This window comes from Hydra vulgaris, chromosome 09 (assembly GCF_038396675.1).
Source record: "Hydra vulgaris chromosome 09, alternate assembly HydraT2T_AEP".
In the NCBI taxonomy this organism is placed as follows: Eukaryota; Metazoa; Cnidaria; class Hydrozoa; order Anthoathecata; family Hydridae; genus Hydra; species Hydra vulgaris.
The window spans coordinates 13,462,501-13,477,548 of NC_088928.1; the positions used below are offsets into that span (position 1 = coordinate 13,462,501).

General features: G+C 28.8%; 2 protein-coding genes and 1 long non-coding RNA gene across 6 annotated transcripts in view; 2 read left to right on the forward strand and 1 right to left on the reverse strand.

The window, feature by feature from the left end:
- Positions 1 to 3,484, reverse strand: part of LOC136084577 (uncharacterized) — a 9,592-nt gene extending 6,108 nt beyond the window's left edge. For 3 of the 4 annotated variants that reach the window (XM_065804784.1, XM_065804780.1, XM_065804783.1), the window contains exon 1: positions 3,375 to 3,480. The gene's annotated coding sequence lies outside the window, so the exon portion shown is untranslated. Of the gene's footprint in view, positions 1 to 3,374 lie in introns of all 4 variants that reach the window. The other variant, XM_065804782.1, reaches the window with a different exon arrangement.
- On the forward strand, positions 474 to 1,085 carry LOC136085283 (uncharacterized). The gene has a single exon (XM_065806574.1). It carries the CDS (start codon positions 474 to 476, stop codon positions 1,083 to 1,085), a length of 612 nt encoding a protein of 203 aa, XP_065662646.1.
- On the forward strand, positions 1,882 to 15,006 carry LOC136084579 (uncharacterized). The gene is made up of 2 exons (XR_010640652.1): positions 1,882 to 1,999; positions 14,738 to 15,006. It is a non-coding gene; the product is annotated as an uncharacterized LOC136084579 (long non-coding RNA).
- The last annotated feature ends 42 nt before the right edge of the window (positions 15,007 to 15,048 follow it).

Genomic DNA, 15,048 nt, shown 5'->3' on the forward strand with positions numbered 1-15,048 from the left:
CTCAAATAACTCTTAGAGACTGGTTGACGAGAAAGAATAGATCACCAAAATATAAACTAGGTCGAAAGTGCATTATTCCCGAAACAGTAGAACCTGAGTTGAAGCAAGAAATAGGATTTGGTACAACAAAAATACAACTTAGAAAATATGTGCCATCTTGATGTTGCTCCTAGGAAATGTGAAAGTTTGAGTTATGGTAGGCTAATGCGATTCAATACTGAAACTGTTCAAAACTTGTTTACTGAAATTTACAATCTTGTTGACAAAGTCTACCAAAAACTTAATTCGGCACACGATCCTGAATTGATTTACAACGTCGATGAATCTGGATTGCAATTAACAATAACTGGCACTCATGTAGTAATGGCAAAAAAGGAGCAAAGCGTCTACACACAGCTACTCATGCAGATAGAGGAGAAACTGTTACTGTAGCTGCATGTTCAAATGCTACTGGAACCAATTGAGTTCCACCTATGATTTTGTATAAAAGAAAAAATTCAAAACATGAGTACGGGGATAATTTTCCACCTGGAAGTATTTTTCGCATGACTCCAAAAAGATATATCACTAAAGAAGAACTTTGTATATTTTTGCGTCATTTTAACCAGCACCGATTACCAGAAAAAGCTTTGTTGATTTTCGACGGAATTTGTAGTCATTTGGATATTGCTGTAATAGAGGAAGCCAAAAAGTTAAACATCCATATGCTTCGTCTTCCAGCGCATTGTAGTCACGAACATCAACCTCTGGAAAAAAGCATTTTCAAACCATTAAAAACGTACTGGAATGTTTCCATTGATAATTTCCGAAGAAACTTTCCTGGACGATCACTGTCAAAACTGCAATTTCCACTATTATTTACTGAAGTATGGTTGCGTACCGCTACACCAGCAAATGCCATATCAGGGTTCAGATCAACAGGAATCTATTCTTTCAACCCTAATATTATCCCCCAAGTAGCTTTTGCTCCCAGTGAAAATTCTAATTGCATAAACGTCAATAATCCTGATTTTGACAAGTTTAGTACTTTGGAACTGAGACGCCCAGGCCATGTCAAACAAAAATGGCCACGAAACATAATTTGAAAAAAACTCGAAAATCATCAAAAGAGAAGTAAGAATGTCAAAGATACGTTTTGTGGTGATTGCGGACTTTTTTACAACAATAAAAGAAAAAAAGATGATTGGATTCAATGCGTCGGATGCAAAACTTGGTTCCACGAACACTGTGAGACAGGAAGCATCATAAAAAGTGGCCTACGCACTTTGTGCAAAGTAGGGTGTACATCAATTAGCAAAAGTGACTAAACGATTAGATTTGTAATAAAAAGTTAAATAAATAATATGATTATATGAATAATGATTCATTTTTTATTCGTTTCTTTAACCTAATCTGCGTCATGAATAACGAAATATAAAAAAAGTGTGAGTGGCGATATTGGACGCATATGAGATTTATATCACCATTAGTAACATTTTAAGAAAAATTATATTTCCTTAAAATTATTTCATATTTCTAGAGCTAAATAATCATACTACCTAATCAAGAAAAGATTTTTTCAAAAATGTAGAGTTTACATAATAATAATCAACTAAATATAAAAGGGTTGCGTTATTAGACTACTTTACCATACATGTAGCACAAAATACACTGAGCAACACATATACATATATTGGATATACAAAAACAATATTTCAAGTATTATTTTTAATAAAAAACAGTTCTTACTTTATGTTTACAAAATTTATGCAAAAAAACGGAGCCGTTTTCTTGCTTATTTAATAATTACAAAATTGCGGTATGAGAGTCTAGACCAATAAATATAAACCGATTTCAACCAATCAAAATAATTTAATTATTTATTTCCGAATCGTGTTTTTAAAGATTTGAACTGAAGTACCGAATTTTATAAAATTAAAAAAAACTAGATTTAGTTTTAAAAATCCTTTAAAAAATAAAACTTATTTGTGTTAAAAAATTTCCATTGTCTACATAAGCGGTATGTCATTGGTTTTATTTTATATAAAATTTATTGGTTATCAAAACATTATTATTATTATGGTTTTTGCGTTTGTTTGTTTTATCTATGACTTTTGCTGTTTTTTCGATAAGAGTTTATTTAGTTGTTGTATGAATATAATGATCCAATTATAAGGATCTATAATTGTATCATTATGTTTATACCAGAGTGTCATTTATAATTATTTGTATTTCTTAGATTGAATAAATTTTGTTATTTAAAAATTACCCACCGCCAGAAAACCTCTAATATCAAAATCAAGGTTGTTTTCCCATCTATTTGACTTTAAAACATCAAAATTACTCACTCCTTCAAAATGTTTTTGTTTTATTGGCAACGTTTTTGTCTAATATAATTTTAACAAGTTCGCCAAATTCGTTGCTTGCATGTTTTTTATGCTTTTATTATTAAATGGTCTAACTTGCAAAATGATATTATCTTCTTTAGTCAAAAACATTAAACATTGAATATTCTCAAGATAAAAACGTTAAAAAAAAAAAAAATTCTGGGCTATACCGTCCGTTACAAATAATACAGTTTTCTGATAATAAAGTTTTTCAAATAATAGTTACAATTAATACAGTTTTTATAAATGCAAATAATACAGTTATATAATAAATAAAATAAATAAGATAATACAGATTTTTGATCTTATTATTATTATTTTTTGTTTTGTTTTTGTTTGTCAAATAAATTTATTGAATCCGTAAAACACCATGTAAATATAAACAGTAGCAACAAGAAAATGCCATAATTTGAAGAGGAGGAAATAAAAGAAGAAGACATATTTCGCCTTACCTCAAACGTATGAAAATATAATATGATAAAAATAAAAAACACTTTGAAATATAGACCGTTTTTATAAAGTTTAATTATTATAATTGTTGAATAATTGATAACATGTAAATAATTTCATTCTTTATCTTTGTTCAAAATTTTTAAAACTTGCTTTTAAGTATTATTTATTAAAAACAAAAAGTTTATCGGTAGCTATCCCTAAAACATGTTAAACTTCTGTTATGCTTTTTTAAATGACTAACTACAATAAAAATATAAAAAATCATGAATCAAAAACTATGGATATTTCGTGAAATTAATAAATAATAATAAATAGAATTTCAAAGGAAAAAACTTCACACCGAGTTCTACGACTTCCCTACGACTACATAACTTAAGCTTTTTAAACTTTATTCTATTTTTTCACACTATAAACTTTGTACTTCAAATACAACTTAAAAGTACCTCGTTTATTACAAGTATCTTTGAATGTTCTTATTGTTAAGGTATCAAATATTGTTAAAATTTGTATATACTATTTAGTTAAATCATATTAAGAAAAAAAAAACTTACGTACTTTTTTTCCCATCAATAGCTTTTGTCTCAATTTGGACTTAAAATCATTAAACGTTGCAATTTTAAATTCATTAAACAGTATTTTATTTCATACTTTTGGTCTTCTAGTAAAAATCAGTCGTCAAAAAATAAATTTTGGGCTGAATTTAAAAATCTAGTTAAGTATCAGATCTAATTTATTTTGAATAGTCGATTAATTATTTTGAGAAATATGTTCTGATTAATTTTGAACATAAATATTAGAAAATGATAAATAACGGATGATGCGGAAGTTATCGGACAAAATAAAAACGTAAATAACTTATTTATAAATAAAAAAACAAAGTACTATTATACTTTTTTTAAATAAAGCATTTATCTTTTAATAAAAATATATTATTTTTTATATGAAAAAACACCACCATCTGCAATTGATCTCAATTTTGCTCTGACGCCTTTCATATGCGACTGTAAAAAGTTTAAATCAATTTCTTGTAGTTTTAGTTTAATGCGATCAATCAAAACTTGCTCTGTTGAAGCTTGCCAATCTCCCTCGTAAACCTTCTGCGCCAAATGTCCCCAAAAGATTTCAATTAGTCGTGCTTGAGGCACATTTGGGGGATTGGATTCTTTATCAACGTAATAGACATATTGGTCCATCCAATTTAGAGAATCTTTAGAATAATGAGAACTTGCTAAATCTGGCCTAAATAAATAGTTAAAGTCTCCATGATACATGTGAATAAATGGAAGAAGTCGTTTTTCTAAACATTCATTAATATAGATTGATGAATTGATCGCTACAGCCTTGGAAGTGCAAAACAATGGCTCGGACATACCACCTTCAGATATTTTTTTGGAAATTTCTCTTTTCCTATAAAACATAAACTTTCTGGGCATGTCTTTTTGCTGTTTGTGTAGTATCCAGAATTTCCAGGCATGTTGTCCCCTGCAAAACAAAAGTATTTTTCGTCATCGATGACTAGAAGCGAATTTGTGTTATAGAGTTAGTTAACTAGTTTCCTGCTTCTTTTCTTTGCCTTTATTTGTTGTTCTATAGTGTATTTTGGAGTCTTTTCACGTTTTCTATATTTAATATTCATTTTTTTTAACTGACGACCAATTGTCGATTGATTTACACCAAATTTAATACCTCTTTTTTTCTGACTGACCCCTTTTCGATTGTTGACAAGTCTCGTTAATTCGGCTTTCTTTTCTTTAGTCCAGGATGTCGGACGACCAGGGTGCTTTCTATCAGAAAACGATTGAAGAGTTTCAAGTCTTTTTAGGTTATTATATATATTTTTAGGTTATTCAAATGATTTTTTTTTTTATATTAGGTTTATTTACAAAAAACATTTTTAGTTGCTTTCGAAAAGATTCTCGTTCAGCTGCATTTAACCTCATTTTAAATAATTGTGTTTCAAATAATAAAGTTCATATTTTATAGAACGTTTATGCCTACGCATAAAACCACAAAAACTAATTACTATGCTCAAATAATGAAATTAGGATTTGTCCGTTAACTTCCGCATCACCCGTTATTCTAGTAGACTTTCATTATATTTGACTTAGTAAATAATTATTTAGAATGTTCACATTGGATTCTGACTGCGTGCTCTTGTTTACTAAAGAGTTTTTATACTTTTTTTTTATTTGTAGTGCAAAAAGCAATGTTTGCGTAATTAAGATGACAATGAATTTAAGTTTTTAAGACAAATAAAAGTTTTGAGCAAATTAGATTTAAAAATTTGAGCAAATTAGATTTAAAAAAGGATTTGGTCTTAAAACCAATGTTCTTTGAAATTTTAATGTTGGTGATCTCTCACGTCACATTTTCATCAAGGCGTGTACCGGGAAGTTTCAATGTGATTTCTCTTTTGATGTCTTATTTGCAATATAAAGTTTTAGAAGTTTTTAAGGATTAAAAAATATATATATATATATTTCATATATGGTTTATTTTAGTGATAATTTATTTGCACAAAGCCATTCAGTAATTTCAATAACTTAAACAAAATATTTATATCATTATAAACATAGAAAAAATTTGTATGTAATAAATTAATGTACATTTCATCGTATATATCGTCCTTTAACATCGTGCTTGTTTGGTAAGCAAGATACTACAAATTGTATGTTTTTTTTTTATGTGAATTGTATGTAATGATGGTATTTCTTTACTGATGCAACATTTTTTAAAATTCTTTTGCCTTTAAAGTTTTCAACAATAGCGTAGGCAAGGGGTACGATGAGAACAAATGCTGTCCCGAAATAAAAATTTGGGGCTGTTGACGTCATTTTGAAATTTAGCAACATAAATAGATTTTAAAATTTGCACCATAATGTTAAAAATTGTGAAAGGATTTCAAATTGCCAACGATATTTATTCATATATTTATTTTTTTAATTTTTTTTTCTTTATGAGAAGTGTATATAACACTTTTTTGTGCTATTGTAGTTATAAGGAAAGATCAAATAACTTTTATAGTAATCTCTATATTTATCTCTCAATAAAGAGACATCAACCTAGTTTTTTATGCATTCTCATGCTTCATTAGCGTATGTAAAGAAAAAAAAAGTAAAGAAGTTTTTAGCTTTTTTATAATAATATTGCTCAAGCGGTAAATAGTTTATTGAGGTAAATCATATTGCAAATGTCGTTCGTGCGACAAACATTTAATCTTGAAAATATTGAATTTTTAAATGTTTCAAAAGTCGTAATTTAAGTGTTCTTATTACCTACATAAGACCCATTTTAGAATATTCTTTTCCATTCCGCACTTCACTGAATTACAAAGACGTTTTACCAAAACAATAGCCTTAACTTAAATAACTTCTTGAGTTGGAATTGCTCGAGTGTCATCGTCAAAAGCATGATCTAATGTTACAAAATTTTTGACAGTTTAGTTTGCTTCAATATACCAAATTTATTTAAACTAATAGCTTTATTTATGCTTGAGGTCATAAATTTAAGCTATGCAAAACTGTCAACTTGATGTTCGTAAATATTATTATGCTCTCAGATTTCTTAATATTTGAAATAACATGGCATCTGATGTCATTAATGCTAAAAATAGCTCGAGCTTTTATTTTCAAAAAAAAAAAATTCTTTCCTGTAAGTAAGGAGCAGCATAGGAGTAAGACTTGATCCCTGGCGGTCATCACATTTTATTTGTAACATTCTTGTATTACTGTTATCATCTTTTATAGCATATTATTATTTATTGTATAAATAATTCGTGAATCATTTCGGTTTTTTTTGTTTGTTTTTATTTTCGGGCTTTTGCATAATAATTGATTGAGGATTGATTGAAAAATAAAACAGAAGGTTGTAGGTGAACCGCCGGAAAATATGATAGGTAAACCTCTTGTAACCTTAGCAGTTATTTAAAGCTTTATAAACTAAAAAAATCTTTTAAAGTGTAATTTTTTTAAAAGGTAAAATGCATTTTGATTAATATTTTAATTTCTTTATTTAAAAAAGCTAAGCTTTTAAATTACGCTCTTTTAATCTAATCACGTTGTACTGAATACGGCTCAAGTATGTTTAATAAAAGATGTTTTGCGTTAAAAATATTTGTAAAGGTTAAATGAAATTTTTTATTTTATTTAACCTTGATCGTTAACATTTTTGGTTCACAAGTTCTCTTTAAAAAATATAAACAACGTCATTTTAATCCACAAAAAAAATATTAAAACGTCATTTTAAATCCGACTAGTATAAATACATTATGTAAAATAGATTTTGTTATAATAATTGTTATGATTTTGTAACCAGATATGTTATAATACTTAAAGAACAAAATCAAAGAATGCAGTGTTTTATAGTTTTTAAGTTAAGTCATTTAAAACTTTGATTTTTTAAGTTGTTTCATTTCTTCGAGCAATGCGACATAATTGCAAACTCTAAATACCGTGTTTTACTTTTATAAAAATGATAGTTATTGAGACTGTTTGAACTTGTCAAAAAAGTTGACAAAAACATACTTATTAAAAAATTTAAGAGCTTGTAACTTTTATATTTAAACATAAAAATAATAATAATAATACAGGTTTAGTTTGTCCAAGTTTAAAACATTCTACCTAGATAATGTATTAATTTACATGCATGGTTTTACAAGCTTTGTAATTTGAATAATTTTATTTTGCGTGTACTAGCCCATGCTTTACCTTGTATATGCACACTAAAAACAAAAAAGTAGAAACTTCTAGCTTAAGGTAGAATATGTAATATACCCTTAATTTAGGGTAAGTGGGTAATATAGGGTAGGATATGTGATATATGTGGTATAAAATTTACCTTACCCTACGTAAGGTAAATTTTATACCTTTTGAGGAAAAAAATTTTACTTTTAAGGTAGAAAATTGTATGAAAAGTCATTGTTTTTAATACAATTTTCTACCGCAGAAGGTATAAAAATATTCCTTAGGGTATAAGTTTCTTTAAGGGTATATCGCATATACTGCCTAATGTAGTAATTCATTCCTATTTTTTTTAGTGTGTGAGAAAGGACAATGGACTAAAGGAAATTTTTTTTCATAAACTATAATCAGGAAGCAAGCCAGATTTATATAAAATGTCTATTGCAGATAATGTTTATGATTCAATGTGCCCTATATTATTTCTCCTTGACAAATTTTCATTTATTTTCGCACTATGAAACTTTGTATAACTTTTCGTTATATCATTATGTAAAGTTGGTGCAGAAAGTTCAAGAACATTCTATGGGAATTATGGGATTTCTTTTTATTAATAGTTCTCGATTAATTTAATTGTAATTATGTATTTATTGGTTTTTGTAACGCAGAAATGCAGAATGTAAAACTTACACTTTCCAATTCTTCTAAGAAGAACTGATTATTTAGTATATCGTCGTTGGCCAGGTAATATCTCACTTGTGTAAAAAGCAAAATTTTACAGGAGACTGAAAAAACTATATATTTCAATGAAATGAGGATTTAAAAGTAAGAGTAAAAAACAAATAACTAACAAATTATATTATAATTTGTTAGTTATTTGTTTTTTACTCTTACTTTTAAAACCTCATTTCATTGAAATATATAGTTTTTTCAGTCTCCTGTAAAATTATTCTTTTTACACAATTGAGATATTACCTGGCCAACGACGAGATGATGCTTTAAAAGCTGATAATAAGCAAGACGAAGAAGAAGTTGAGCATGTCTTGTTAGCAACATTCTCTGTAGATGTTTATACCGCATACGAACTTTTTGTAAAACAAAAAATAAATGTTGGAGAATAAGTTGATGTATTTTTGCCCGGCTTGAAACGATTGGCTTATCTAGAAAAATTGTCAGAAGAGCCTGTTCAATCAGCGTTTGTCGTTGGATTGCCGGAGAATTTATCATCAAGATTTCAAGTCGTTACGGATCTAATTGATATTATGTTATCCAAAGTAGGAGCTGCTTTGAATCGTGTATGCGTAAAAATCATCATTGTAATGGATCAGTGGTTGTCATTATTGAGGTTGATGGTACCCAAGTACAAGAGGAAGTTAACATGATGTTTGGAATGTGTTACATTAAATTGCTAGAAGGAGTTTTTATATCCCCGTCTGGTATGACAATGTTTGGGTTAAGCTCGTGTGGAATGGCAGTCTCAAAGAAAGATAAAGTCAATAAAATTGAAATAAAAAAACAAGATCATGAAGCAATATTTAATGGTGTCGAATGGGAAGTTAAATGGAAATGGAGAGATGGAGAAGGTCCCAACCAATTATTTAACAAAGTTGCCCAATACGTCATACCAAAATATGCAGAACAAGAAACATGAATAGAATATGAAAACAGAATATGAAAACAGAACATGAAAACGAATTACGGGATTGGATCAATCGTAAATGGTTAATTGAATATAACGATAATAAGATGGGACTACCCAAAGGGCAAACTCCCTTAATGGTTGTTATCCAATGAAATAAAGATATCCGTTTTGGACTTGAGAGAAGCTAACAGTTTTGTTGAGACGTATACAAGCGATGCAGAAGTGTGTGTTGAGAAGCTGAGGAAAGGAGAAGTATGGGAAACAAGCAAGCAATTATTGATTCACGCATTTCCAGTTAAAAACTGAAGAATCTCTTTGGCCATTATAAACAGTGGTTTTTCAAAGCAAAAAGTATTGTTTGAAACGGCTTAGTTTTGGATTAAATGTTGCTCCAATGATCATGAAATTTGTCGTGAGTGCCATTATTGATTAAGACGAATTCGTGAAGAGGGGAGCATCCGCCTACGTGGACGACATTTTTGTCAATGAGGAAGTAGTGAGTTTTGATTATGTTTGAAGACAAAAATGTGGTTTGGAAAATAAGGAAGGTAAGCAGATTGGATGTAATTGGGTTCGTATATTGGGATTATGTGTGTACAAGGTTGGTGGCAAGTTGATGTAGTCCAGAGAGAATCGAGTTGATGCGATTCCGAAAAAGTTAAACAAAAGAGTAGTGAAAATGACGTTCGATATGTACGAACCAAGGGAAAACTAAGCGCTAAAGAAAATTCGGAAGGGTGGCCATGGATACCACGTATTTTGGAACAGAAAAATTATCTTTTGTGAGCGAGGAGCCCCGTCTTAAATTTTGACAGGTAACGAAGCAACTTTTAAGACTAAGGAGTTGAAAAGTTTTCTTGATGGTTGGGGAACGCGCATTAAGTTTCGAGCTACTTATTATCCGGAAGGAAATAGAATAGAAGAAAACATCGTACAGTTAAGAGAATTGCAGAAAGATTGAAAATGTCAATACCGAAAGCAGTATATTGGTACAATGTCTCGGGCGACAAAAACAATGCAAGCCCGTTGGAGAAAATATACAGGTATCAAATTGACGTAAAAGAATTGAGAAAAGATAATTTTCCGGCAAAAGCTCACATAAACGAAATTTTTAAAAAAGGTGATAACGTATGGTTGAAACCACCAAATGCAAAGTGCCAAACTAAGTGGCAGCCAGCAAAACTAACTGGAAATATTTCAAAACAAGTTGTATAAGTTAATGGCGTTCCGCATCACTTAAAACATATATGACTCGAACATGCTATTCCTAAAGTCGAAGTAGAAATGAACACAGACACTGGTCGTGATAACGCGGAAAACCATGTTGAGCAAACTGAAAGCGTGGTGGAGACGAGTCAAGCAGACGTGCTACAAACAAATGGTGAAGCCGAAAATGGATTCCAAGAAACAGAAGCACCGTTGCCACGAAGTATTCGAGAACAACGCATGCCCCAAAAATACGACAAATATTATTTGTATGATCCCTACGGACCAAGATGGAGTGTAAAGTTAGTGCAAAAAAGTTCAAGAACATTCTATGGCAATTACGTGGTTTCTTTTTATTAATAGTTCTTGATTGTTTTAATTGTAATTATGTGTTTAGCGGTTTTTGTAAAGTCAATTTTGTAGAAAGTCATTTTATATAAATTGATGTAGAACTTTTGTAAAGGTGAGTTGAATTCAGATTAATAAATAAATTTTTGGAAAGAAAAGAAGTTTTGTTTCGAGCGAGAAAATTACATATTATGAGATAAGTAAATATACTGTAAAATCGCCAAAGTTCGGTTACTTACACTTTGAACATTCATATCTCAGGCATAAATTGACTTTTTTTTTTCTTCCTAAATTATACAGACAACTGTATCATTAATTTATTTGTAAAAATAAAGTAGTAAAAATAAAAATTATCATTCAATATTTTATTCCAAATGAGAACATATAGCTTGTCCGAATTTTCGATACCATCTCATAAGTTCGGTTACTACGAGGGCTGTCGAAAATTGTGAAAATGCATGTCCGGGTACCCTTTAAACAAACAAGCTGTTACCCAGGTATCCATTAAAAAAAATACTTTTCATAAAAGTTGTTCTTAGAAACAGTCAATAAAAACTTTTAATTTACTGATTCCATTTATTTAAAAATCTTTTTCTAAATTTTATTTCACTTTAAGTGGCTTAACGGGCTTGGTGGCGAATTATTATTCTTTTCCCCCCTGCTATTTGTATTTATTTTATGTTTTACGGCTTGAATAAATTCATATGGCAAAAAAAGAAAATACAAGCGTCTCTACTGTTTCGAGAAACAAAGGTGCAGCCGTTTCTTGACCACATGCGCAGCAGTCGAGAAAGTGTATTCTGACGATACTGAAGTTGCATGTAAGCACATGTTCTTGTGTGCTGAATTAGCATAATTATATCTTTCATCTTTCAGGTTTTGAAAGAGTTTTGTCCAAGTGTTAAATTAATAAACAAGTTGAACAAATAAAGTAATTATTTTATTCAAAAACTATTGATTATAAAAAAATAGGTCTGTGAAACAAATATGTAAATGATTCTAAAATTGCTAATAGGAAAGACTTCCTTGCTTTTTTCATCGGAATCGTTCTTAAGTGACGCAAGGCTAAATTTAACTAATAGATAAAACAAAAAAGATCAAAAGTTTTCCCTTGCAGAGATTTTAATTTAACCAAAAATAGAAATAGCCCTCAAGTCCGGTAAAAATCGCCGCGTAAAAGTGCAAATGATCTCCTACTTCTATTCATTAAACGTTTAGTATTGCGTTGTTTATGGACGATCTCATAACATTTTTCAGAGAAAATAAAAGAAGCGTTTAAGTTATTTTTTCGATTCTGAGTATTTAAACCTAATAAAGCTAATAAACCATGCTGCATTAAAATAAAAGAACTAAAAGTTTGATTAAAAAATGATCTCTCGATCTATTATTAAAAAAAAACAACCTTGAAGGATTCTCAAACATTGTTGTTTTTTAGTGAACTTGACTTTATGTGGAGGATTTAAATTATCTGATATTTAAGTAATAGACATTGTTTATGATTAATTAAACTAATTTCCAATTAATTCAATTTTAAGACATAGTTTATGTCACTGTTGATATCAGCTTCACTGGTTAGAATGTTTTTAATAATAGCTCCAAAACAAAAACCAAAAAGTGACTTAATTGGAAATCTAAAATATATGAAGTAAATCGCTAATGATTAAATATCTACAAAAGTTTTCACATTTATGAACTTGCTAATTGTTAATTGTAATTAATCTTGTTAATTGTTACCAGTTAATTCAACCTCAAAACTAGTTATTAGATAATTCAGGTAAAATATATTTATTGCATTTTGCGGATTTACAATTTGCTTTATAGTGACAAAAATCTCATCTATGTTGTCTTTTTTGTAGGATACGTTCTGCTTTCTCTTAAAGTTTTGATAAAACCCATTAATTTAGAATGATTAACCAGATTACCATTTATTTTTTATCAGATTTTAACCAGACCACCATTATTTATTATCAGACTAACCAGACACCATTTATTACGTATTAATTTAAAATTACCTACCATTTCACCTTGAAATATTTTAAAATATTTGAACAATAAATTGGGTTGAAAAATATTTGAACAAATATTTGAAAGTTAATTAATTTTTATTTGTACGTCTTAAAAATAAAATTTACTATCATTAGTTTTACATGGATTTTTTTAACTACTGAAACTTGTGTTGTATATTCAATACATTATATTCAAAGTTAAAAACAGAAATCTTGCTAATTCGTGCTTTAAATTTCGGATAGGATACAGTTTGCGTTAACACAACTTCTCCAATACCACACGGTAAATTTTCTATAATTTATTTTGCCTAAAATATGTTAACTTCCGAATTTTTTAAATAAATAAAAAAAAAGGGTAAATTTTACTGCCTCTCTTACCAACAAGACATGGGCAAGAGACAAAAGAGTTGAATATCCCACGTCTCCTTTATAATTTTTTAATACGTTTCTGATTGCTTAGCAAAGTCTTTAACGCACATTATGTACCATACTTTTTTTGAATTTCTTCCAAAAGAAAAATAAAATATACATTACATTATATTTGCGTTTTCTGCGGCAAAGGGTGCACCTGCAAAGGGTGAGCGAGTTGACGGGTGAAGAAGTTGCTCTATTAAAGAGGACTGAAAAATGACTGTAATAATACTTGCTCTCTTGTATTTTTTTCTAAATCTTGATTATTTCAAGAAATAAACTTTTCTTCTAAATTAAAAGAACCAAAGATTACTTATATAGATTATACTACCATCTATATATAGGTGCTTATATAAATTAGACTAACACCTATATATATGTGGTAGTACGATCATACTACCACTACCTATACATATATAAATCATACTACCACTTATAAATAGGTGGTAGTATGATCAATATATGCAACCGTTGGTTTTTTTTTATTCAGAAGAAAAGTTCATTTCTTGAAATAACCAAGATTTAGAAAAAAATACAAGGGAGCAAGTGTTATTACAGTCAGTTTACAAGTGTTATTACAGTAGAGTTGTTTCGTACCTCTAAAACAGTGCGAACCCTCCATCCATCAATTTGCCCTGACAGACACACCCTTTTATGCTGAAGACGTAAACATAATAGTAATAGTAATATATTTAAATAAGTCCTCGTAGATAAAATGACAAATAATTAAAAAACAAAGAAACAAAACCAACAAATTATACAAAAATTTATGGTTTTTGAAATACAAACTTTAAGCAAAAAAAAGCAATTGTTATTTCATAGCAAGTAAGTTGGTATTAAAATAGGGAAAAAGGAAAAAAAGATTGCTTTTATTTAATTAAAGTTTACATCTATGACAAATAGTATCTAAAAAGCCAATATTTGTAGCTGGTAAAGTACGAATTAATTAATAAACGTGCAGCTCACCTTCAGTAAAAGATGTATTGGTTGCAGCTGTAGAAAAAAAGTACTTATCAATACTATTCTTAAATGCGTTAACTGACGGAACCTTTTTGCATGCTGACGGCAAGTTATTCCAATCGTTGACAGTACGATTTGTAAAAAAATTGTGACGAGCATTATTATATGTGAATTCACAAATGTAATTTATATTTTATTTTTCATTTCTAGAAATGGAATTATTAGTTCACTATATTTAATTACCTCCATTATAGCTATAATAAATGTAATTGAATATAGTGAACTAATAATCACATTTCATGTCTAGAAATCGTCTGCAAAATCTACATACCTACATGAAACTATTGTTAATCCAAAAAATATTATGGTAAAAAATTTTAACTTCTTCCAATAAAAGTGAATTAGAAAATCTTTTTCAAAGAAAAATAAAAAATAAAAAAATAATGTGAACTATTGAGTTACATACACTTAAAGCATTTTTACATCAAATTTCATATTTTGACAAAGCAAACAAAAAACTCTAAAATTGTTAATTAAAATTGTATTGATAAGTATTTAAAAAGATATAAAATAGGATATATTAAGTATTGTATATCTAATTAGATTTTTTACAAATTCTTTTTATTTAATTAAAATCTTTTGTAGGACAAAATTTAATATTTTTTTTAGAAATGTTTGTCTATCACGCCGCGGATACTTTACATTGAATTGCTTGCAGCTGCTTCTTGTTCTATGCGCGATATCCGATAAATATATGTTACAAAAGGGAGATGGCTGAATAAAAATATCAGAGAACAAATAGAGAATAGTTTTCTTTTGCATTACTTTATAAATGATTGATATGTACATGGCATTTGCGATAATTTTTTTATAATTTTTTTTTGTTTTTTCATTATATATAATGATATAGTTTTTAGTGATTAGCAATAACATTGTTATATTGTTATAGTTTTATCGTTTAAGTTAGATTCTCTACTTTG